At 41.7% G+C, this 27,089-nt stretch overlaps 1 protein-coding gene across 1 annotated transcript in view; it reads left to right on the top strand.

Moving 5' to 3' along the window:
- Positions 1 to 27,089, top strand: part of THADA (THADA armadillo repeat containing) — a 332,083-nt gene that overhangs the window by 247,381 nt on the left and 57,613 nt on the right. Inside the window, exon 31 of the mRNA XM_047067532.1 lies at positions 6,270 to 6,364. Coding sequence (XP_046923488.1) covers positions 6,270 to 6,364 — 95 coding nt within the window. The remainder of the gene's footprint in view (positions 1 to 6,269; positions 6,365 to 27,089) is intronic.

Here is a 27,089-nt window from a genome sequence, read left to right as displayed (position 1 = left end):
TGAATGCTTCTGGGAGAGCGTAGTATGCCCAAAGTGAACTGTCTGTCCCTTCTAGGGGGCCCACCAAAGCTTCACACTAGTGAGTGGGGATCTCAGCTTTCCAGCATGGATTGGGCTGGTGGGGTCCCACTGGCAGCTTCAACCCTTTGGGGCTTTTGAGTTCTGAAAGGTCACTCCTAAGCTCTCCCATTGGGTGTTTCACTCATCCTCTATGATTTCCTGTTGTCTTCCCCTCCCATGTTTCCTTTGCATTTCTCATTATTCTCCAAACATGTCATGTGTCTTTGGACATGCTGCTTCTTCTGCTGGGGTCACTCTGCCCATGTTCTGTATCCCAGGCTTCTCATTCTCCAGCTTTTTGCCAAGTCACTTCCTGACTCACCCAGGAGGACTAGGCAGGTCCCTCTTCAACCATCCTTAATTTTTACTCTGTCAAACCCTTCTTTTGGGCCACCCCTCATACTCTAATATGATTGGTTGTTTGTTTCTCCCACTAAACTAGTGGCTTTCAAGATTTTTTGACAATCACTTGAAACAGATAATTTTACATATGACCTAATGTGTATGTGTGCTGTATCTATGTGTGTATATATGTATACACACATGAATTCTTGCATAGTTTGAGATTGTGATAATATTTATATAAGACATGAACAGTCTGTTAAAAAAAATGCAACAGAGAGGAAATTTATTCAAGTTGTAGCATATTTAGTTTCAGGAATGTTTGCTTTCAACATATCCATCATCACTTTGGATACCAAGCATAACCCTGTTGAATCCATTCAGTATAATGCGGGGTGGTTTATTACCTGGAAGCGAAAAAAGGAGAACAAATCAATCAATGTTTTTATTTAAAATAATTGCATTTCATAAATTATTGACTTCTAACACCAAAGGTAATTTATTAAAAACTGATCCCGGGCAAGGACTTTATGGAAACAAGTGAAGGAAATAGTGCACCTTGATGAACTCTGATTATATTTTCCTCTTCCCTTTCCCTCCCTCCCTCCTTCCCTTCTTCTTTTCCTCCCTCTCTGTCCCTCTTATCCTCCTCCTCTCCCTCCCTCTGTTGCCCCAAATCCTCTCTGTTTCCCCTCCCTCCTTCCTCTTCTCCTTCCCCTCCCTTCTTTTCTCTCTGTTATGCTGGTCACCACTCATATGAATGTTGATTTCATAATCAACAAAATGGGTCATAACCTACAATTGAGAACACTATTCAGGACTCTAAGTTCCTTGAGGGCAGTGACTATGTCACTGAATCATTTTATCTTCATATTTCCAAACCCTGGCACTACTGAGAGCTCTCAGTAGCCTCTCAGTTAATGTTTTCCGAATGAATGGCCCTCAGTTAAGAACCTCTGTAGCCACCGGGATTCCGGAAGGGACAGGAGAAGTGAATAATTTATCTCAGACTTCCCAGGAACTCCTGCTGTCCTCTAGACACTGGGGCCATTGTGGACGTGTCTGGGGAGCCCTACTCTCTCCGCCCTGCGTTCTGCCTCCCCCCAATTTCCAGGAGAGAGGGCAGGAGGTTTAATGAAGTGCAGAGATTTCCCAAGGCAGAAATGGATTAATCAGGTTCTCAGGTGGTTATTTGTCAAGGGACAAATGTTTAAAAAAATAGAAGAAAGTGAAATTCTTAACAAGCCCTTTGTTCGATTTTATATATGTAAACTTGGTCCTCCTAGTACCCGGGTCCTGCTGCTCCTTCCACAGCCTCCATTCTGCTGTCTTTCAGCCCATCTGTTAGACCCTGACCATTTCTGATTTTTTTTTTTTTTGAACACTCTAAATCTCTATTATACCATACCCCATGCCAGGATTTTTCCATTTGGGAGTAGAAAAAAATCCCCAAGCCCACCAAAAACCCTGTGGGTTGGTTTCCTGTCCAGCTGGCTTGCTGTTCCCTGGGATTTTATTCCCATCATCAAAGTGGCTTCACAGACCGAGAACAAACCTCTGGCTCACCCTGAACTCACAGTGTACCATTCCCAAGTCCGAATAAATACCAAGTAATAGTGAGAGAAAGAAAAAGACAACACAATTATTTTCCTGACCTAGAAGCCAGTTCAGAGTGAGGCCCAACTCTAACTCCAGACAGGGATATTATGTGGCTGTGATTGTGGCTGAGGCTGTGGCCATGGCTATCCTTGAGGGTAGAGCCAAGAACAGTGGACTCTAAGCCAGAATTTTTCTCTGATTCCGTCTCAGAGGAAAAGCCAAGGATGGACTCCTTTGTGGCCCCGACCCTCTGTTTCCTGGAATCCAAAGCAGCAGCATTTGAGGGAGTCCCCCACAGTCTCGTTGACTGTGTCAGACCTGGCCCAGAGCCTCTCTGTTATGGGGGCAGAGTGGTCCCGGAAGTGTCCCAAGAGTCCAGCAAGGTCGACAACCAGTGCCAGGTCCAAAAAAGATACAGAGCACTTCAACCAGGCATGGAGCCCTAAAGACTGCCTACCTTTCCTCTACTCATTTAGAAATTTTAAAAAAATACATTAACTTAGCTAAAAATATCATGGAAACTAGGCTCCTCATCAGAGTTGAAAATCAAACCAGCTTTCCAGAAATTTCCCTTTATGGTTCTGTATGGCTCCACCAACAGGAAAACATCCAGGATGAAAAGCTATGACTCTAAGGCCATATGGGAACAGGCAGTGCATTTTTATACTAAGAAGCACCCAGTTGGAATGAAGTATCCTGTGTCCTGAAAGCCCAGCCTGCCTTATTCTTGTTCCTACTTTTCAGCACATTCTCTAATCTTCCCACCCTGATCTTCCCAGGTCTGTGGACAAGCCAGACTAATTCCTTCCCACGTCTGTTGCCGCCTCTTAGGATGCCCTTCCCTGTCAACTTTGTCTAGCTAAATTCTTCCCATCTTTCACAGCCCGGTTGGAATTACATCTTCATAAACCTTTTTCATTTCTCCAGTCCACCTTGATGTTCTTTCTCTTAACTCCTTACATCCTGTCCCAAAGTTTGCCATTATTTTTGCCTCCATAACTGGACAGAATTCTCTGAGGTCAGAAATCATCTCATATACCTCACTTCCCAGGACTTAGCTCAAAGCTAGTGCTTTGAGGGGATTCCATCTGCAACCTGCAGGCCACTTACTCAGCCCTGTGCTACCTATCTAATGATTCATTAACCCCAGCATTGGCTCTTCTCACTTTCTTTCTTCAATGTCCCTTTTTTTGGCAGAGGGAAGTCCTACCTGTTAAACAGTGGCAACACTAGAATTGCAAATTATACCATCAAAGAAGTTTTCATAAGCTGGGCCTTTCACAGGGAGTAGAAGAATAAAGACAGGAAATTAGAATTAAGAGAACTGGGGAAAATGAGATAGAAACAAAAGATAGGGGGAGGATTAGGGAGAAAAATTCCAAAAAGATAAAAGTTTTAAGCAACAACAACAAAAAATGGAACTATAAAGTACTATAAGAAAATGTGGGACAATTAAAAAATTTTATATAAAATTTATATAAAAGTGTAAAACCCAGGAGGCATAAATAAAAATACTAATATATTTGGCTGCATAGAATTGAACATTAAATTGCAAAAAAAATATAAAGTTAAAAGACAAATGATAAACTGCAAAAACATTTGTAACACATGTGACAAAAAGTAGATTTCCTTAATATACAAAGAGCTCCTATGAACCAATAAGGAAAAGACCCACAACATAACGGACAGGGGAGTTGAAAACATTACATAGAAAAGGCAATTCAAGGGGCGCCTGGGTGGCGCAGTCGGTTAAGCGTCCGACTTCAGCCAGGTCACGATCTCGCGGTCCGTGAGTTCGAGCCCCGCGTCAGGCTCTGGGCTGATGGCTCAGAGCCTGGAGCCTGTTTCCGATTCTGTGTCTCCCTCTCTCTCTGCCCCTCCCCCGTTCATGCTCTGTCTCTCTCTGTCCCAAACATAAATAAACGTTGAAAAAAAAAAAAAAAAAAAAGAAAAGAAAAGGCAATTCAAGTATCTTTTTTGAAAAGCATATGAAATGATGATCAATCTCACTTATAAGAAAATAATTGCAACTTCAAATGATGAGATCTTGTTTTTCACACTGGCAAAAGTCAAAAAGTTTAATAGTGCACTGTGTTGGTCAGGTTGTGGGAGACTAGAATTCTTACATGCTGTTGGTGAAAGTGTAAACTGGTATAATCTTTTTGGAGAGCATCTTGTCAAAATCCATCAAAATTTTAAATGTGCAAATACCTTGATTGATCTATTCAGCTTCTAGGAATTTCTCCCCTGAGTACTGATTTATATTTACAAAATTGATGTACATATATATTCTTCCTTGTTTTTAGCCAAGTATCTTAAACAATCTGCGTTATTCCAAAAGGGGATTGGTACCTCTGACAGGGAGCAGTCTACAACCATTTAAAAAATGAGGCAAATCTCTGTTTTTAATGGAATGATATCCAAAATATAGAAGTGAAAAAAAGTAATACCTAGAACTTAGCATATAGTAAACCACTATTTCTGTAAAAATAAACAAGTTGGGGGGCGCCTGGGTGGCGCAGTCGGTTAAGCGTCCGACTTCAGCCAGGTCACAATCTCGCGGTCTGTGAGTTCGAGCCCCGCGTCAGGCTCTGGGCTGATGGCTCAGAGCCTGGAGCCTGTTTCTGATTCTGTGTCTCCCTCTCTCTCTGCCCCTCCCCCGTTCATGCTCTGTCTCTCTCTGTCCCAAAAATAAATAAACGTTGAAAAAAAAAATTAAAAAAAAAAATAAATAAACAAGTGGGTAACTATAGATAGATGCTTATAAATGAACAGAATGTCCCTGCAAGGACATACTGAAAATTAGTAATAGTGGTTGACTCCAAGGAGCAAAATATGAGTAGAGGGCAGTGGTTGGAAAAGAACTTAATTTTCACCACATGCCCTTTTATGCTGAATTATTTTTATGCCACGTGCACATGTTACCTATTTTTTAAAGCTCATTAAAAAAAGTAGCTAGGTGCAGGTATGAAATTAGGCCAAATGTAGGGTATACATATAAGCCACGGGTCATGGTAGGGTAAGAGTCAGAGCGAGCAGATACTATAGAGGAAGCAAGTCAGTAGGACAGAAATGAGGCGGGTCAGCAACAGAGAGACCTTGACACAAGATAGTTTTGTTTTAAATCATAAGTATCTGACTTGCTTTTCATCTGCCAGCCTAGAATACGGGCATTTTGGGACAGAGTAGGGAAATGGTAAAACTGTTAAAATGCAAGGAATGAGAAGGATGGGTTTAGGGGCCAAGTGTATGGAATCTCACTGGCAGCATCCCTGTGCCATGCCATGATCTTAGGTTGGGAGCAGAACCGGGCAGGAACAAGCACCGATGGAGCATGTGCCATGACCAGGCAGCGAGGCGGTGTTCTGGTCGCTGTGCCACCTCGGAAGCTCACAGTGACTCACTCTGTGGTGATTAGGGTTCCCATTGTACAGGTCAGGAATGTGATTCAGGTCACAGGAGTAAGCAGCAAAGCCAGGATTCAAACCCAGATCTGTCCCTACTGTTTTTACTACTTAGGCTGAATTATTAGTACACCAAGGAGGTTGGGGCCCTTTTCATGGTCAGTTTGAACTGAGGCTCAGAGCCAGGAGACCTTCAGCACTGTTCTCAAAAGAAAGTCTTCATTTTTCCTTTTTTTTTTTTTAATCCAGACCCCTAAATCCAGGCCCACTTTTTTCCAGCATGTGATTCAAAGAGTAAAGTGAACTCCACATATTGAAAGAAGAAAAAATTCCATTTATTGGGAAAGGAATGTCTGTCGCAGTGTTTGTTAGCCCTTCTGTGTGTTTGTTTTTCAGCTGGTTATTTTAAGTCCATAGGTATGGTTTGTCCTATGTGATTGCAGTTCTCCTTCTCCAAAATGCTAAGTCAGTGATACTCGTAACCAATGATTTTCCCCCAGATCTGTCCACTTAAGAGGAAAATAATAGAATATAATTCCCTCTGCCAATCTCCTTGTTTTCAAATAACTAGGATAGGATATTGGTTTTTGTTTGTTTTCAGTTTGTTTTATTTGGAACCAGAGCATAGAGTTTTATCTGTTCTTTACATGTGTATCCCCAACCTCCACCATATGCTCTAGGATTTCATTTCCTCACTTGACTTACTGACGTGTCTTCACCATTGGTGATTATCTGTCTTTTTTAGCATTCACCGTGACTCCGTAAGCCTCATGATATGCCTGTTACAAAATACCTTTTCTCTTCTGTGACCCAGGCCTCGGGGAGAGAAAATATCAATTTATCTGCTGTTCTTTACCTTTCTAGGCAAAATCCATGTTTGGTGACCAGAGCTGTATATATTGATATTCTCTTCCTGTTGACTCGCTGCCTTGACAAACCCACAAAAGGCAACCAGCCAGGTATGATTCATAGTTACATCATATTTTGGAACAATTACGGATCTTTGAAATACAGGTGGGGTTTCGAGTGGTTGTACCACACACTCCCCCAGCTTCTACTTTTGTAAAACTAACCACACATCAAAATTAAGCATAGCGTCGTATGGCTACCTCATAGAAGCTTCTCAAGGAAACCTGTCCTTGTTTAGTTAGAAGTTTGCTATTTATTTTCAATTTGATCATTCAGGAAAGAGTTTGGACTCTACTCAGATGCCCTCTGTATTTCAGACACCTTGGCTTTTTTTCCTCTTCCATGCATTTTCTTTGGTAGTTTGTCATTTTCAGTAACTGAGAGTCCATTCTGCTCCATTCCGTGGACCTTACTGAGCTGGGCTCATTTGATCCTGGAGCCTGCATACCTGAGACTCTGTCTCAAATTTGCCCTTCACTGCTTTAAGCTCTGCCTTGAGGTATGTTCCTTGGTCAAGTATGTTTCCTGGTATGGGGCCCCAGATCCATATTACAATTGTTCTATTTTAATCATGATTCACAGAGTGGTTTTCTTAAAATGGAGAAGGGCAACTCCAAATTAAAAAAAAAAAAATTTTTTTTTTGATGTGTTTATATAAGAGGCTGCAGGAAGTGCTGTACATGAGTTCCAGGCCACAGACTGAAACTGATTTTCATCAACACAAACTGGAATGCAGGGTAATGAGCCTGCAACTGGTTAAAATCAGCCTCTTCTAATTGATTAGGCCTGTCTAAAAGAGGCTACAATTACAAAGTCACATTCTGAGTACAAGCAGGCCAGGCTTTTCCTCTGTTACATTTAGTCTGTCAATGATTTCTTGTCTTCAGTAAATATATTCAGGCTGTCAGAGTCCGGCTCTGTCCATATGGAACCCTGTTCCCAAATTCAAACCAATTTAAATTGCTTTGAGGGGGAGGTGCGAAACCATCTCACCCAGATCAATGTATATTAGCCCACAAAGCCCCTGTGGCCATGCAGAGGTAAGAAGAACCTGCCTGGGCTTTCATCAGCTCCACATCCCTGCACAGGGGGAGCTGTTGTATCCGTTTGGTAGAATAGGATCATATAGTTTTATAGTTGTAAAACGGGCCTACTTTATGCCTCTTGTCCCAGCATAATTATTAATGGTGCCCCCCTTTCCTCTTACGAGTGTCCCGGTTTGCACAATAAGTTATAGATCACCTTCGCTGTAGGAAATCCCAGGGTTGCGCCACCATATTTTACACTTGAACTAGGGTGCAGAGATTATAAATTGGGTGTTACCAAATAAGTTGTTTTTGGGTTTCCTCTATTTTTATATTTCAGTTCCAAATTCCATATAGCTTTATAATACTTCTCTGCTTGGTAGCTAAAGGACTTTGGCGGTGAAAGAGTTGCTCACGAGTAACAAGTCCAGTCGTTAGAGTGGTTGACTGTAATCATCAGTTTATTTGGACTAAGTTTTTCTTGATGTATTAGTACCTTTATTCCTTGTCCGGAGGGACATTCCTTGAATGTTTTGGAATTCCCTACTCTGTTCTCTAACCACCCACCCTTTATTGATGGCTGGTCTCCTTCAGGAAGATGACATTGGCCTTTTTTGAGCCATCCTTCCCTCCAAAGTCTTGCAGTATTTGGAATTTGTACCCCAGTTAAATGTGGTCACAAGCTGTGGTTTATTACTCAACAGTATTGCACTTGGATCGATGCATCATCCCTCTTCAGGTACTTTGCAGAGTAAGATGCGTGGGGGTGGGTACTCTTGCCCTTATTCTGTTCTGAAAGCCATAGCCCTAACTATTTTATCCTGCACTGCCCAATATGGCAGGACTCCTGAGCACTTGAGATGTGGTCCATCCAAATTGGAATGTTTTGTAAGAATAAAATACACACCACATTTCAAAGAGTTAGTATGAAAAAAAGAATGTAAAATTTCTCGTTAATTTTTTTATATTGATTACATGTTGGAATGATAATATTTTTGATATATTGGGCTAAATAAAATGTATTGTTAAAATTAATTTCACCTGTTTCCTTTTACTTTAAAAAATGTAGCTGCTGGAACATAAAAAATTATATATATGGCTCATGTTATATTCCTAACAGACAAGTAAGGATTTTATCCAGTCCTTTGGTGTTTGCCCACATAAGCCACAGATGCGTGTGCATGTCTGTGTCTATCTGTATGAATGTATGTAATCTTATAGTACATTCACACAAATAGTACTAACAAATTTTCCTTCTTTGAGGATGGAACTAGATTTTTAGAACTAACCAAATGTCAAATGTGATGGCAATTAAAGTGGATGGCACTGTTTAGGATAAAAACAAACTATGAGCTTAAAGTAATGAAATCTATTCTTATGTGTTTCATAAATTGTTTCCAAAGGCAGTTTGAGCTACAGCTAAATATATCACCAAACAAGATGATCACTTATTTGGATGAGTAGACTACAATATGATTTTGAAATAATGTCATGACATTATAGTGTTACCTTGCAAGTAACTTGAAAGTATGGATCGTGCTGTAGATTCCTTGTCCCCCAGCTAAGTACATAGCAGGCCCTAACTATGAGGGTTTGTTATTAACTGATAGAAATGCAGAGTTTTCCTCAGTTTTTAGAATAATAACAATTGTCATCAAGATACAAAGTCTTATTTAAATTCATGCATCAGTCAGATGTAAATTTATTTTCTGATTCAAATGTTATGTTTATATCATGTGTATGTTTGTAAATGTATGCATATCTACCTCCATTATTAGCTCACGAAGCTGAGAGTAAGGGAGTATATCATTTAGGCTCTGAAGCCATATCCCTGGATTTGAATCCCAGGTCTGCCGTTTACTAGTTTTGTGACCTTAGGCAAGTCAATGAACCTCTCTGAGACAGTTTTTCTCAATTGTAATTGGGGATGATAACAGGATCTATATCTTAGACTGGTTTTCAGCTAACATATATAAATTCCTATGTATAGAATGTGCTTTGCATCACACAGAATAAGTGCTCAATAAATATTAGCTACTGTTAATATTATTATCATCATTATCACTAGCTAGAAACATGCATCTAATCCAGTACCCTGCAGCCCCTCACATTCACAGCTCTCCTCTTATTTTAAACATCTTTGGGAAAGAAGAAATGCCTGCTTTCCTAGGAAAATACTGAAGCATGGCATACCTGGGACAGAATGTCAGGAAATCCACTTGATTAAGGATGCTCCTGCCCCTCTGACTGATTCAAAAAAAGGGTCATTTTTTGTTGTTGTTCATTTATTTCTTTATTCATCAGAAGTGACATGTTGGCATCAGACTCATTGAGCACCTGTAGCTGGAGATACACATGCATATGATTTGGGCTTGTAAGTAGGCACAGTAGGGTTTGCAGGTATTACAAAGGAAGTGTGTGTGGGATACATTGGAAGCACCAAAGAATGGAAAGTCATTTTTTTTTAAGCTTTTAAATTTATTTTGAGAGAGAGAGCACGCACACACAAGTGGGGCTTGAGAGAGAGAGAGAGGGAGAGAGAATCCTAAGCAGGCTCCATGCTGGCAGCACAGAGCCTGACATGGGGCTCGATCCCACGAACTGTGAGATCATGACCTAAATCAAGAGTCGGACACTCAACCAGCTGAGCTACCCAGGCGCCCCTGGAAGGTCATTTTTTCTTGGGAAGGCAGGGAGACTTCAGTTGAGCTGAATTTTGAGGGTGAGTAGAGATTAACCGCATGGTCAAGGTAAAGGTGGGCATTATAGACAGAAGGAAGACCATGGCCAAAGCCACAGAGACACGAGTCAGCACAGCCTTCAAAGAGCTAGGACAATGACCAGAGTATCAGTTCAAGACCAGGCAGGTGTGACTGGAAGGGAGGCTACAGAGGCAGGAACTCAATCACAAAGGACCTCGTAGGCCAGTCTGAGGAGCTTGGACTTGACCCTGTAGACAAAAGGAGATTATTGAAGGACGTAAGACAGAGAGTGGCATTGTGTGGTTTTTTAAGACAAGGAGACATTTCCTTCTTTGCCCTCGTACTCATAGAATTCTTAGGACCCTTATGAACCAAGTTCCTATTGTCGCTGAAAAAGAATGTAACTGAAAATCCATTAATGGAATGTCAGGGGGATTTGTCCAGACCTTGTGATCATCGGCACTGGGGGTCTAGGAGGTGGGAGTGGGGAGCAGAGAACCAGACTGAAGTTAAAGGCAGCACCGTGCTTCAAAACACTTGTCTTAGAATGGCGCCATCATGGGAGTTTCTTTCTCTTATTTTCCATTTTATGAATCTTACACACCATGATTCTGTTTTATTCATATGGGTGTATGTACTTGCATTTCAGCAGTAAATGAATCTAACCGAATCTTGAAAGTGCTTAATTATTCCGAAAGAAGTGAAGTAGTATCAATTTCAGGGAAACTTTTTTTGGTTGGAGGAGGGTCTGTCCATCTCCTCTCAAACACTATTCTGTACGTGACCTTGGAAAGCTATTTCTATCTCTAAAGTGTCTCAGAACCACATTGAGGGGCTGGGGCATAAACAATGAGAAAAACATTGAGGGGGAAAGGCAGAGAAGACGATTAGAAAAGCTTAAGATAATGATGTGTTTTGTGTGATTCAGACTTTTATCTTCATGCTTCCCCAGCCTTTGAGGTTTCCTCAGCCATTAACTAGGTTTTAAAAATTCCAGATCTGGGGGTTTTGTTTTGAGTTCTAACGTGATTTAAACCCACAAGGACGCTCTGTCCCCTGTATTCTTTTTCCTCTTCTGAATCCATCTGTCATCATTCGTATGCATCAGTTTCCTGCTAGAAAGAAAATTATAGTCTCCAGTTGGAGCTGGGGGGTGAGGAAGAAGAGGACTAACTGCCACAAGCACTTTGGGGTTGCCTTGCAGGCCTGGGCAGGGATGGGAGACAGAGCTTTCATTCTCACTGGAAACCCACCTTCAGTTTTTCCTTCTCAGGCTGGACATTTTCCATCCTCCTTCCACAGAGTATAAGTGATCTCAAAAGGCTGTTTCCCTTCCCCTGAAATGTATATAGGATAGCCGGCATACTCTCGTCCTCAGGAAGCATTTTCAATACCCTCTTCCTTATAGGGATCATCGTAATTAAAAAAAAAAATTTTTTTTTAACATGTATTTATTATTGAGAGACAGAGAGACACAGAGCGTGAGCGGGGGAGGGGTAGAGAGAGGGGGAGACACAGAATCCGAAGCAGGCTCCAGGCTCCGAGCTGTCAGCACAGAGCTTGACGCGGGTTCAACCGTGAGATCATGACTTGAGCCGAAGTCAGACGCTCAACCGACTGAGCCACCCAGGTGCCCCGGGATCATCATAATTTTTGACCAACAGCTATTGAGTGCCTACCGCCATGCCAAGCACTGTGCCAAGCGTTTTGTGTGCATTAGTAAGGGAGGTACTAGTGGTCCTTCGTGTTAGATGTGAGGAAACCTAAGGCACAGAGAAAACCGGCCAAGTGTCTCATGTGTAGTGAGACAGAAGAGCCTGGCTCTCCAGGCGTCGACGCTGTGGCCCTGCAGCCCAATCGGGGCCAGAATTAGGAAAATCTCTACCTTGGGGAGGAGTGCCCTAGAACCCTGTTGGTTGTTTTGTATTCCCATTCCTCTTCCTCTCTTGTAGAACCCCGAGGCCTTAGAGAGGGATCCCCTCTATAGGAGTTTCCAGATCATAGGCTTTCAGGGGGATTTTCTTGCCTCATTTCTGTCTCTCCTGTGCCAGCAGTATATGCAATAACATGAGAGTGTACCGGGGACACAAGCAGTTACTAGAAAGAGAAAGCTTGACCACTCCCAGGCAGCCACCTGCCCTTTTTCCCTTCACAAGTGGACCTACGGCCACTACATGAAGCACTTCCCAATTCCAGGCTGCTGGTGACTGCGTTCTGTGGTTCCTTTGTTAGTTGAGATTTATAGTTCAGATCTCATCATTCCGCCAAATGCAATAAGCATTTTGTGTTACTAGAATGTAACTTTTATTGTTATTATTTTTCCTCTAAATGCCTTAAAAGTGACCAGCTTATGAGAGTGAAGTCAGAATCCCTAAGTAGTCTAAATGCCAAGTCAATGTGCTTTGTAGATCAATGTAAGATTAGAAGACAGGCTCTCATTTATTACTGCTTGTATTTATATAATGGAAGTTAGGTAATGTAAGCACTCCCAAAGGCCAGCTTAGATGTTGATGATGGTCAAATGCTAAAATCTGTGACAAGTATTCAACAATGCCTTGTATTTGTACCACCTGGAACGTGAATAATATATGTGTGACATGAATAAGTATAAGGTCAATGATTTTTATGACATACTAACTTCCTTTACTTAAGTTCCTGGGAAATATAGCCAAACAATTACAGAGTATAAAAACATTGGCAACTTACAAACACCTGCTTTGATTATTTGGTCTAATTAGGTTAAATTTAACCAATCCCATCTGAACAAATTGAAAACAATTCTTATCTGTTCCCTTGGTCATGCACTTTTATCGGTGTTGGATGCAGATGTGTTTAATATGACACAGTTGGTGCTGTTCTCTCAGCTCTGGGTGGGAGATAAAAGGGAATTGAGAACATATTTTTAAAGTCTTCTGGGGACTTTTTATTTCTGGGCCTACAGCTATGAAATTTCAAGGAAAAAAAACAGGCTTTGTTGTCAATAAATTAGTTGCTTTTCTCCAAAACACTTAACTGTCATCTGAATGGTTGCTTTTGCCAAAAGTATCTTTCCCAGGGAACAGCGAGCTCCTAAAATAAGCAGATGATTCTAGCTGCCTTTCGGAAGTCAGAATAATACAGGATGTGTTATTAGATTGCTAGGTTCATGTGGTGTTTACCCCTCGTTAATTCCAAGCCTTGGTGCTGAGTACATAGGCCCACGGTTCTTAGAATTTTAGAGTTTCGAGACCATTTAATCAGTAGGTGGAATGGAAACTATAGCAATTAAGTGACTTGCCCAAGGTCACACGGCTAGTTAGTGAAATAGTCAAGCTTCCCTGGTTCCTGGTGCAGTGCCCATTTCCATGACCAAAATTAAGAGCCTCGTAGTAGCGTGAGTTGGGTCGAGTGTCTAGACCTGTAACGGAGCTATGTCATGAAACCTTCTTACCCACATTTCCACCCCAAGAGTAAAATACTGTTCAAATGAGCAACTGGGGTCTCAGATCATCTGTGATTTCAGTTTTTCTCAGCATTCCTATATTGCCCACTCCAACAGCCCTCATCACAGATAATCTGTGTCCATTAAATTAGGTAAGCAAATTGTTTTTGAAAACTTATTCTGGACACTTCATATAAATGGAATCATACAGCATGTGGCCTTTTGTGTCTGGATTCTTAATGTTTTCAAGGTTCATCCATCTTGGATCATGAATCAACACTGTTCTTTTTTATGGCAGAATAGTATTCCATTGGATCAGTATACCATGTTTTATTTATTCATTAGTTGATGGATTTTTGGGCTGTTATAAACAATACTGTTATGATTCATGGACAAGTGTTTGTGGGGATGTATGGTTTCAGTTCTCTTAAGTATTGACCTAGGAGTAGAATTGCTGGGCCGTATGCCAGCTCTAAGTTGAACTTTTTGAGGAATTGGCAAACTGTTTCCAAAGAGATTGCATCAGTTTACGTTCCTCCTACCAGCAACGTATGAGGGTTTCAATTTCTCCACATCCTTGATGGCACTTGTTATCGTCCATCTTTTTTATTATAGCCATCCCAGTGGGCATGAAGCAATATTGCATTGTGCTTTTGATTTGCATTTCCTTTATCAAAGGCTAGTGATGTTGAACATACTCTCTACTGCTAACTGGCCATTTGTTTATCATCTTTAGGGAAATGTCTATTCAGATTCTTTGCCCATTTTTTAAAATTTAATGTATTTTTTTAATTTACATCCAAGTTAGTTAGCATATAGTGCAACAATGATTTCAGGAGTAGATTCCTTAGTGCCCCTTCCCCATTTAGCCCATCCCCCCCTCCCACAACCCCTCCAGTAACCCTCCGTTTGTTCTCCATATTTATGAGTCTCTTCTGTTTTGTCCCCCTCCCTGTTTTTATATTATTTTTGCTTCCCTTCCCTTATGTTCACCTGTTTTGTATCTTAAAGTCCTCGTATGAGTGAAGTCATAGGATATTTGTCTTTCTCTGACTAATTTTGCTTAGCTTAATACCCTCTAGTTCCATCCGTTTGCCCATTTTTATATTGGGATATTTGTCGTTTTATTCTTGAGTTGTAAGACTTCTTTATATATATGGATATTAATCCCTTATCAGTTATATGATTTACAAATATTTTCTCTCATTCTGTGGGTTGTCTTTTCACCTTCTTGATAATGTCCTTTGATGTATAATTTTTAGTTTTGATGACATCTAGTTTATTTTTTCTTTTGTTGGTTGTGCTTTTGACATCAAATCTAAGAAACCATTGCCAAATCCAAGGTCACAGAGATTTGTACCCATGTTTTCTTCTTTCTTCTAAAGACTATATAGTTTTATCTCTTAACATTTAGGTTTCTGATACATTTTGAGTGAATTTTTGTATTTGGTGTGAGGTACAGGTCCAGCGTACCTCAGGATTGCGTGTGGCTATCCATTTATCCCAGCACTCTTTGTTGAAAGACTTTCATTATCCTTTCCCCCATTGAATTGTCCTGGTACCCTGGGCAAATAATCAATTGACCATAAATATATGAATTTATTTCTGGACTCTCAATTCTATGCTATTGTTCTACATGTCTGTCCTTATGGCAGAACTATACTGTCTTGATTTTCATTGCTTTCTGGTAACTTTTGAAATCAGAATATAAGTCCTTCAACTTTATTCTTCTGTTTCAAGAGTTTTTTGGCTGGGTCCCTTATATTGTCATAAAATTTTAGGAAGTTTGTCTGCTTCTGCAAAAAAGGAAAGAAAGACTAGCTAGGGTTTTCATAGGTATTGTGTTAAATCTGTAGGTCAGTTGTCATTACAACAATATTATGTCTTCAGGTATTCAGATCAGAATACAGGATGTCCTTCCATTTGTTTAGATATTCAGCAATTTCTTTCAGTGACGTTTCTTTCATGAACGCCTTTTGTTAAATAATTTATTCCTATGCTATTCTTTTTGATGCTGTTGTAGGTGGAATTATTTTCATAATTTCAATTTTAGGTTATTTGTTGCTACCATATGGAACTATAGTTGATATTTGTATATTAATCTTTTATCCTGCAACCTTACTGAACTCATTTATTAGAATTTTTTTGGGCTCCTTAGGATTTTCTATATATGAGATCATGTCATGTGCAACAGAGTTTTTACTTCTTCCTTTCCAATCTGGATGCCTTTTATTTATTTTTCTTGCCTAATTGCCCTGGCTAGAACCTCCTGTACAGTGTTAAATGGAAATGGCAAGAACAGACATTCTTGTCTTTTCGGGACCTTAAGGAGAGAGCTTTCTTCACCAGTCAGTATGTTGTCAGCTGTGGGTTTCTCATAGATAATCCTTTAACAGGTTGAAGAAGTTTCCTTTATTTCTAGTTTGTTGTGTCTTTTTACTGTGAAAGGGTGTTGGATTTTGTCAAATTCTTTTTCTGTATCTATTGAGATGGATCATGTGTTTTGTTTTTTACTTTTATTAGTATGGTGTGACTCATGACTTTTTATTGCTGAGTAGTATTCCATTATCTGTATGGTTTATATTAAATCACCAGTTGAAATACATTTGGGCATTTCTACTTTTTGGAGATTGTGAAGAATGTGGCTCTGAGCATTCATGTAGAAGTGTTTCTGTGGGTCATGTTTTTATTCCTGTTAAGTAAAACCCAGGAAGGTGATCACTGGGTTAGGATAAGAATTACAAGAAACTGCCAAACTTGTTTTCCAAAGGGGCATACCACTTTGCATCCCCACCAGCACTATATGAGAGGTCTAGTTGTTCAACATCCTTACCTAGACTTGGTATTATTGTCCCTCTAGTAGTTCTTCTATACATGTATATTTTTGGTAAAATGTCTATTCAAATCTCTTGCATATTTCTTTTTTAAGTTGAGTTCTCTTATTGAGTCTTAGAGTTCTTTATTCTGAATATAAGTCCTTTATACAAATAGATATTTTCTACCTGTCTGTTGTTTATCTTTTCATTAACAATGTCTTTTGAAGAGCAAACATTTTGAATCTTGATGAAGTCCAATTTATCAATTTTTTCTTTGTTTTATGCTTTTTGTGCCCTAGTAAAGAAGTCTTATCTATCCCAAAGTCACAAAGATGTTTGGTCATGTTTTCTTCTACAATTTTATATATAAGGTTTTACATTTAGCTCTTTGATTGACATCAACCAGATTTTCATGTATCTCATGAGATAAGGTTGAAGTTCTCTTTTTCATTTCTAGCATACAAAAGGCCAATTGTTCCAACACAATTATTTCTTCAAATATTTTTTCCAGCCCTTTCCCTTTTTCTTCTCTTTCTGGGACTCGACTCAGATGTGTATTAGGTCACTGGGAGTTGTCCCACACATCACTGATGCCCTGGCAGTTTTTTCTATCGGTGTTTCGTTTTTGATAGCTTCTAATTCATGTCTCTAAATTCACTAGTCTTTTCTTTTGCAGTTTTTAATCTGCTGCTAACTCCATCTAGTGTATTTTTTTTATTTCATATATTATCTTGTTCAGCTCTATAAGTTTGACTTGTGTCCTTTTAATATCTTTCATATTTCTCTTTATCGTTTTCCATGTTTCTCTAGATTCTTGCCCATATGTAGCATGTTTATAGTAGCTGTTATCATATCCTTGTTTCTACTTCCATTATTATTATTGTTACTTTGGGGTCTATTTTTATTAATATTTCTCCCAGTTATGGGTCATATTTTCCCATTTTTTTGCATGCATATATTTTTTTTTACTGGTGCCAGACAATATTAATTTTATGTTGTTGAGTGTTGGATTTATTTTATTCCTTTAAAGTGTTGGATTTTAGGGATGCCTGTGACTCTTGATCTCAGGATTGTGGGTTCAAGCCCCACTTGGCCATAAAACTTAGTTAAAAAAATTAAAATTAAAAAAAGTGTTGGACTTTGTTCTGACATATGGTTGTTACTTAGGATCCATTGGATTGCTTTTGGATCCATTCCAGGGCCTGCTTTTTTTTTTCTTTTTTTTTTTCCTAGAGAGAGAGAGGGCATAAGTGAGCAAAGGGGAGGGAGAGAGGGAGAGGGAGAGAGGGAGAGAGAGAAAGAGAGAGAGACATGGGACTCGTGTTTTTACCCAAAGCGGGTTTGGATCTCACCCAGAGCGGTGCATGAGCTCACAAACTGTGAGAACATGACCCGAGCCGAAGTCAGATGCTTAACCACGGAGCCCCCAGGTCCCCCAGGGCTTGCTTTTAATAAGCTCTGTTTTGGCGGGTCCAATCTGAAGAGGAGCCTTTAGTTTAATGCAAATGTAGCTCCACTAACAAGACCTTTCTCGGTCTCTACCTGATGCCCCATGTATTACAAGGTTTTTCTACTCTAACTGGTGAGAGCATGAACTACCAGGAGCCGAGCTGAGCTTCCAGAATTGTTGGGCCCATGGCTCTCACGGTTCTTTCCGCAGCCTCATGGAGTTTCACCCCTCGTACATGCACATCAGTGTTCAGCAGAGACTCAGTAGGTTGCCTCTGCAGATCTTTGTTTTTGTACAGATACCTCGTCGTCACTATTCTGACCCACAAATTCCAGCTGCCTCCCCAAACTCAGAGCTTTCATCTTCTCCACTCAGCAAGATCTCTGGGCTCTGGGGCTCCCCTGCTATGGAAATTGCCTGTAGGTAGTAGTCTGGGGCAGTGGTGAGGCTTACCTTGTTTGTTTGGTCTCTGAAGGATCACACTGCCCATATCTAATGTTTATAAACAGTAATTTGTCACATTTTGTCCAGTTTTCTAGTTGTTTATGGCACAAGGGCAATTCTTGTAACAGTTAAACCTTGGTGGCCTGAAGCAAAAATCACTTGCATCACTTTGTTTTGAAACCTCTTGATGCCTCAACTGTACAATGGGGCTAATATGCTCTGAAGACCGGGGTGATGAAGGTCACATTAAAAAGATATATATGAAAACTTGAAAAGTTATGTCCCAAGAAAGGAAAAAATCCAGTGTTGGAAGAAAAGCAGCTATCAGCAGTTAAAACTGATAGCAAAAACAAAGAAATGCATCATCTCATGCAGAGCAGGAGACAAAGCTTCTGTTGGTCCCATGGCCAGGTACACTTACTCCCAGGCTTACCTCCGTTGCTCATCTGGCAGAATGTACTTAACTTCTCCCTCCGTGATGGGGCTGGACTTCACGCTAAATAGCATAGACTCTGTTGGATCTGCCAGCTCTGCTGTACCTCACAGCATCATTCATGTGGGTGTTAGTCCGCAGCCCAGTAGTGCCAGAAACTTCTTGAGTCTTAGAGTCAGTTTTTCCCAGAACTGTGAACTGTGGCACCTGCAAGGGACTGAGATAGGTGGTTCTGGCTTCTCTCTTATCCCAGGAGACAAGACAGAGGTAAGCCCCAGTTACTTAAAGGAATCTTCCCAGCTAGCTACCTCCTTTCAAGTTGATTTCATACTGTATCTCATTGCCTAAGGGTGGAACAGAAGCCCCAGGTCTTTTGTGGGGAAAAGGCAGATCTAAACAAGGACGTCTAGAGTGTGATGCTAGGGAAATTCCTGATTTCCTAATCTTGTCCTTAGTAGCCAGTCACTGACAAAGAACCAGAAGCGCTGTTTGCTCAGAAGTAATTTTATGTTTGTGTCTTTGGGTTGTCATGTGTTTATCCACAAGTATTTCCTGACTTCCCCCTTGTGTTGGACAGGGGCCGATGGGATGGTGGGTGGAGTCCAGAAGTAAACCTTGGTCCCACCCAATGCCTGATGAGCTCATTTTTAGCCCAAATCCTTTTAGAGATCACTCCCAGAGCAGTCTCCCAAGCACCCTAAGCACAGGGACTAGGTTTTTATTTCCATGGGTTGACAAGATAGTCTTCAGATGGTATTCTCAGAAGCTCATCCTCCTTCCACAGCAGCAGATAAGGAATTCTGTGCTTAAAAAAAAATACATGCCTTTGAGAATATGCTGGGGGCAAGGGAAGGAGGGAATATTTTCAAAGGGACGGGTAAACAGGGCATAAAGGGGTTCAGAGACCTGGAAACAGAAGTAGGCAAGAAATAAGCAGCCAGCACCAGTTCATGGTGTTTCTCAAGACAAAGTTAGTCTCCAGATCCTTCCACCAGGTCATTCTACATGTTGGTTAGTGGAGGGGCCCCCAGGGTCAGGATTACAGTGCTTTGGGAGGCGCAGAGGATTAAATCCAGGAATGGAATTTCCCTTCGATAAGGAGAAGCCAAGATTTATTAAATCAGTTGATTTGTTGTTGTTGTTGCAGTTCCTATGGTTTCCTTTTCTCCCCAAATATATATATACTTTTTACTGACAAATTGCGCAAGGGGACATTAACATTCACAGAGTGTACAAATTGTCATCTGTGATTATTTTTAGAACCAGTTTGTCAACTGTTTGAGGTAGGAACTTTTGTTGGATCTGACTGCAGATCTCTCTGACCAGAGCTACAGTCCTTTGAAATAGAAAACACTGTCCATGTTGCTGTGAATTAAAAATGAAGTCTGCTTTGTATTTGCTCACGCCCAACTTTTCTAAGGAAGCTGGAGATTCTGGGAGAAAGGGGGAGGATCCAAGAAACTTTAGAACAGTTCCATCTGCAAACTTTTCTTGACCTACTGGTATCAGAGAATTCAGAGCCTTTTCAGTATGTGAAAGAGAAATCTATTCATTTGTTCATTCATTCATTCATTTGAGGCAGAGGCAACAGCATGTGCAAGGTCAGGCAAAAGAAAAAAAACTTCTGATTCTTAGTGGCAAGTGACTACCACAGTGACATAATCAGTATCATTGTCATTGACACAATATCGTGGTAAGTGACTTATTCCATAGCAGTGAAACCATTTTTTTCTGTTTGGTTGGCCTTTTCAATCCTGGGGATCCTTCCCCCCTTCATGGGTACCAAAAGCTAGCTACTTAGAAGTAGAACGGGTTTAATGTGATTACCGGGAGTTTGGCATCCCCTATAACCATCTCTGCTGGGCCAAGGAAGTGCGGTCTTGGGGCCAGCACACTTACTCTTTCTTTCCTATTTTACTTGGGCCAGTTCAACACAAAATCAGGCTATCTGGATTCGTGACTTCACAGTGAAAGCCAGGAGCTTTTGGCCAAACACTAGATGAAGGGGCTGACTTATGATTAGGAGCCGTGGTGTTCAAAAACAAACACCAGTAAACACTAGTCACACACGAATTCAGCATGGCGGCAAGGTGTTTACGCTGCAGGAAGCGCAGATGATCTCAGATGGGTGGAGACAGTGGTTCTTAAAATGTGGTTCCTGCATAGCGGCATCAGTATCACCTGGGAATTTGTTGGAACTGTGATCTGGGGGGCCCTGCCCCAGGCCAACTGAGTCAGGAGCTCTGCAAGAAAGCACACTAAAGTCTGAGAACCTCTGGTCTGTGGGAGCAGCACAACCACCCTTCCAGGAATGTGTTTAGTGACTGGGGTGCCAGGTGAAACTGCCTTCTATTTTAATTGTTATTTTCCGATCTATCTGCTGAGTGCTTAGAGTTAAATTCGCCTAAATTAAATGCTCCTATGGCGAAACTCCACTGTATCCATAATTATGTAGCAATGATATCATCCCATGTTTTTTTTTCCCAGAAGGTCCTTATTAAAGCTATTTAGATTAACATGCATCTTTTTAAGATTATGTTGATTTTTTTTTTTTTAAGAAATTTTAACAGATCCATGAGTAGCTCAAAATCAAAGATGAATGACCCACAGGCCTGCCCTTTGGGGCTAGGCTCCTCCTCTGGGGAGAAGACAGACTTCCCTAAATAATAAGACAGGATTTGTGACATAGGACACTGACTGTCCCTGCTCAGAGTATGTGCTGCAGGGTGCCTGGGTGGCTCAAGGATCCAACTTCGGCTCAGGTCATGATCTCATGGTTTGTGAGGTTGAGCCCCACATCGGGCTCTCTGCTGTCAGTGTAGAGGCGGCTTTGGTTCCTCTGTCCCCTTCTCTCTCTGCCCAGCCTCTGCGCTCACTCACTCGCTCTGTCTCCCTCTCTCTCTCAAAAATAAACTAAAAAAAAAAAAAAAAAAAAATATATATATATATATATATATATATATATATATATATATATATATATATGCGCTGCTTTTAAATCCTCTTTCGGCACCAGGTTGATGTTAGCACCCTACCTTGGTTAGTTAGGGAGTGGCACCTTTGAAATGCAGTTAATTTAGCAATCTCTATTCAGGTTGCAGACATAACACTGAAATCTACAGCTTGCCAAAGAACCAAGAACTGCTAAGATAACACATCAGAGATTACCAGAGGGAATTGTGTGAATGGACCACTGCGCTCCTTCACACAGACACTTTGCTCGCTGTCCCAAGGGACACGGCAAAGTCCCTGCGGTTCCCCCAGAGGAGACCTCTGTTAGGGTTGTCATGCTGTCCAAACAGATCAAACTCAGGAAACTGTTACCAGCTTCTCCGAAACTACAGTTCCCTTGTGCTGCACCCTGGTGATGCTTTCATAATAAAACTATAACCAAATGATATTATGGCAAATTTTTCTTAAAGCCAAATGTCTTTAAAGAATTGCCCTTGGGGGGACGCCTGGGTGGCTCAGTCGGTTAAGCCTCCGACTTCAGCTCAGGTCATGATCTCGCAGTCCGTGAGTTCAAGCCCTGCGTCGGGCTCTGTGCTGACTGCTCAGAGCCTGGAGCCTGTTTCAGATTCTGTGTCTCCCTCTCTCTCTGACCCTCCCCCATTCATGCTCTGTCTCTCTCTGTCTCAAAAATAAATAAACATTAAAAAAATTAAAAAAAAAAGAATTGCCCTTTATGATGCCACCATGGGTTTGCTACTTTTTTCCGTGTTAAGATAGCCTTTCTTTTATGAAATGATGAATAGATGTTAGGTTTTTAACATCCTTCCTTGACAAGATAAAAAGCTGGCAACATATACCAGTCTGTCACATTGTTTTTGACATTTTCTCGGTCCTTGGATTCCAAACTTGGGGAATTATTTCCCCATTGAACCAGGACTTAGCACAGCCGGAGGTATTACCCTTCCAAGTGAATCCAGCATTAAGCCGTGCCTTTGAAGGCTAGAAATACACTTGCTCTAAAGAAACAAAAAGTTAATTTCAAAAACGAAATCAAATTGGATGTTTAAAATCAGTCACACATACTTGGGTGACTGCACTGGTGAGAAAATCCAAAGACTTTCCAAATAAGGAGGGCTGGAAAAAACTCCCAATTAATAAGTTTGAAAAAATCATCTAATTTATGAAAAATAAGATGGGGCCATTAAAGGAGGGACTGGACTCTTTCATTGGAACACTTGGCTTTCCAAGAAAGATCGGAAGGAAGAAACCCAAAGCAATCAAAATTGAAATTGCAAACAGAAATGTTATCTTCCAGAGGAGAGAGGTGCTAAACCTCAGACTGAGGCACCCCACCGAAGAACTAACCTCGGTTTTTTGCATGCTGTGGACAATAGTCACAGACAGAAATGGAAATAAGTACCCTGTGTTGACCTAGGCTCTCAAACGCACTTGGTAGCACAGGACACCAAACCGTGCTTGGCCAGGGAGAGGTCCCAGTTGTGAAAAACATTTGGTGGACTCTGTCTTACCTGCTGTGGGTGCAGAGCTGGTAAAGCAGGAGCTGGCAAGCCTGGAAGAATTACACTAGAGTCACCCAGGTCCCTTTAAAACCAGGCTTGCCCCGGCCATGTAGTTAAGTGCCCCCTGTCCTAGGTGTTTTTCTAAAGCTCTCCAGGTGAATTGAACGCACTTCCTGGGCCCAGAAGCCACTGGGTCAGAGAGGAAAGCAATACGTACCTCTTCTTTAGTCACTGCAGCTGCTTATGTTAAAGTATTGGTCATCTCTAACTCCAGCCTCCTGTTGCAGCTCGAGACGCCCTCAATGTAGGCCCAGGGGGAGAGGTGGACTGTGGTCCCCATGTAAGTGGGAACCCCATGAGACCGGAGCCTGGTCTTTCTATTTCACCGCTACATCCTGCACCTAAAACAACCTGTACCCCGGGAGCCAGCATTGAGGCCTGCCAGGGGCCTTTATTCCAGCACTTGTTCATTCTTTTGAGTTCCTAGTGGTTTCCCTCCTTTGATGTTTTTATTTGTAAGAGGAAAAGGGGTGTGGTGAATTCTCTACACTATAAAGAAGTACTGGGCTGGAATCAGTTGGACTCTGCTTGGGACTGCAAACCCCTGCCTACCCACACATGCATAAACCCTACAGACCCCCTATGAAAGTCGTGTCTCAGGAACATGATTCTCAGCTGGGCTACACAGCAGAATTAGCTGTTGGCTTCTTAAGACTGTAGGTGTCTGCACCCAACTGAAGCCAACTGGATTAGAATAGGCCAGAGTGGGATTCAGGTGTGTGTGGTTTTAATAACCTCTGGTTAAGAACTATCACTTGAGGGCAGTGGTTTTCAAAGCACCTGGCTGGGCAGCATCAGCATCACCTGGGAGTTTATTAGAAAGGCAAACTGCACCTGGGTGGCTCATTCAGTTGCGCTTCCGACACTTGATTTGGGACACTTGATTTCAGTGATTCCAGAGTCGTGGGTCGAGCCCCTCATCAGGCTCTGCACTGAGTGTGCTCTCCTCCACTCGTGCACATGCTCTCTCGCTCACTAAAATTTTTAAAAAATTAAAAAAATAGGGGCGACTATGTGGCTCACTCAGTCGGTTAAGCATAAGACTGGCTCAGGTCATGATCTTGTGGTTCGTGGATTCGAGCCCTGTTGTCGGTCTCTGTGCTGACAGCTCAGAGCCTGGAGCCCACTTTGGATTCTGTGTGTCCCTCTCTCTCTATGCTTCCTCCTCTCTCTCTCTCTCTCTCTCAAAAAGTAAACATTAATAATAATAATAATAATAATTAATAAATAAAGTTTAAAAAAATAAAGAAAAGAAATGCAAACTCTCAGCTTCTTCCCCAGACTTCCTGAATCAGACTTTTGGGGATGAGGCCCAGGTGGCAGTCTGTGGGTTAGCAAGCCCTCCAGGTGATTCTGATGCTCACTCCAGTTTGAGAAACTGTGCTCTAGGTCATCTCTTTGGGTCTTGGTGCACAATGAAGTAGTTAGGAGAAAGTATCTAAATGAATGTCATTTGATAACTCGTAGCTTGTGGTTCTGACCTGACTCCTCCTCGGCTGACACACTAACTCAGCGAACCTATTCTTGGTCTCTCTTTGTCTCTCAACCTCCCCTGGAGCATTTGCCATTTCCACCTCCAGTCAGGCACCTCTGGGCAGCCTTCAGGACCCATCTTAAATGTTGTTTCCTCGTGAAAGTTTTTATTTTGTCTCCCCCTCACCCCCGTAGAAAGTAAGTGCCCATCACATTCGTTCTGGTCCTTCATTGACTCATGTACTCTCTTTGCAACCTTGGGCAAGTAACTTAACCTCTCTGTTTCATCATCTGTAAAATGGGAATAATAATAGCACCTACTTCTTCAAATGAGTTAATACTTGTGGAATTAGAATAGTATTCAAGTGTCAATTCTAAAAGTAATTATTATTCCTAGCATTAAATAATGGGTATATAACATTCTATAGTGCATGCCACATAAATGTAGCTTTTCTTGCTAACATTTGTAGAGCTCTAAGCATTTTGCAATTTTTGTAGTTGTCTTTATCTTCCCATTAGTTATAAAGCTTTTTAATAGCAAGTAATTTTTCTTTCTCAACTCTGAATCTCTCTCTCCCAAAGTACGTAGTAAATGCTTATGCTCAGTAAATGCTTATGGAATTGTACTGAACTGCACTGGCAACGTAGGCCAAGAAGTCCCAAAGGAGACCTTCCTAAGCTTGTCCCCCATCTTCCATTTCTTTAGGGCAGTGCCTTCAGTCCTTGGGTTCTTGATGATGTCATCCTTTGTCAAGGCCCTAGAGGAAGCAAGTGGGGCTGGGTGCCTGGCTCTTGAGTCTAGTGAATGATGCACTCTGCTTGGAGTATCTCTCTTTCAGATAACAGGTTCATCTGAAAACTGTCCAGAATAGCCTAGACAGTTCTTCCTGTTTCTTATTATGTTCTAAAGAGCAGATCTCTGAGCCATGTTTCTGACTCCTTGCCAACAAATGAAATTCCTTTTTAAGGCAGTGTTATCCTGAGGCAGCAGTGGGTGGGAAGAGTGAGGAAGTGGCACCTGAAGACCACATGGTGTGGTCTCCTCACTAAATTGTAGTGGGATAGGTTTTTAGGCACTGAATAGAGATGGTGGGGCACCTGGGTGGCTCAGTTGGTTGAGCATCCAACTTCGGCTCAGGTCACGATCTCACGGTTTGTGGGTTCGAGCCCCGCATTGCGCTCTGTGCTGACAACTCAGAGCCTGGAGCCTGCTTCAGATTCTGTGTCTCCCTCTCTCTCTGCCCCTCCCCTGCTCGTGGCTTGTGCGCTACGCTCGCTCTCTCTCTCTCTCTCTCTCTCTCAAAAATGAATAAACATTGAAAAATTTAAAAAAAAGAAGAAGAAGAAAATAGAGATAGTGACACAGAGGTTGAGGATCCCAACTGTCTGGGGCTTCCCTGCTGCTTTGTAAAGATGGCTGCCCTCCCACTTGAACTCGGACTTCTATAGACTCTGAGTTAAGAGCAAAGGTGTGTCTGCAACCACAGGCGGCAGTTGGCGGTGGTGTTTTCCGTGGGGCACAGTCATATGGGAGCCTGAGCCCCCACTTTGCCTTTCGGGGCAAACTTCTTTTTGCAGCAATTTGATGTGTAACATGAATATTCTGTATTCTTAATCCCTGGATTATCGCAAGCCTGTAAGGTTTTGAAATTTCAAGTAAGTTTTTTCTGTTATCATAATCTTTTATATTTCTATTATGTTTATGATAGTTTTCTAGAAGTCAGTAGTGTCGACTGAGTTACGAGATACCTAAATTCAGCAAGGCCTTTGATGAAGTCTGTCCTGATGTTCTTGTAGGTAAAATCCCACGCACAGTTAGGTAAATGGTAAAGTTAGGAGGATTTATAACTGGCTGGTTAATGAATTGGGGAGAGTTTAGAGTAGGTAGGGGATGGGGCTAGGAGCTGCCTGTAACACTCACTGATACCCTCTGCCCTCCACACTGGCCCAGTCCACAGTTTCACTAATTCTTTGCGGCCATTTATGGCATGCTTGTCAAACTGAGGTTTACGTAACTTCTGTTGGATGATGAATGTGTTGTGTGAAGCATCTGGGTTCTGGGAGGTACCCAAGACTCCTCCCCCATTCAGTGCCCAGTGCTGCCAATTTGATTCCCTCACTGCTTCTCAAATCCATCTTCCCCTAGCCCTTCCTTACTTTAGGCCCTCATCCCTTCTCTCCTAGATGACTGCCTGACCTTGTCACTTGAAGTAACGCCCCAGTGGCATTCCCTTGCCTCCAGAAGAATGTCCAGGCTCCTTCATGTGGCCCAGGAGGTTCTGCAGGTCCTGGCCACAGTACTTCTCTAGCACCATCTCGAATTCTGTGCTGTAGTGATAGCAGACTGTCTGTGGTTCCCCACGTGGTCCATTCTGGTTCATGTTTTTGAACCTTTGCTCTGCTTTGGTGGCTCCAACACATTCTCCCCTCCCTTCCCCTTAAAGACTCATTATCATTTACACCACTGTATTGGAATCAC

This window comes from Lynx rufus, unplaced genomic scaffold, assembly GCF_022079265.1.
Source record: "Lynx rufus isolate CCGP_SWC_20201006 ecotype Redwood Valley unplaced genomic scaffold, mLynRuf1.p SCAF_8, whole genome shotgun sequence".
NCBI lineage: Eukaryota > Metazoa > Chordata > Mammalia > Carnivora > Felidae > Lynx > Lynx rufus.
The sequence above is the reverse complement of the archived record's forward strand: the minus strand, read 5'-3'. Positions and strand labels throughout refer to the sequence as shown.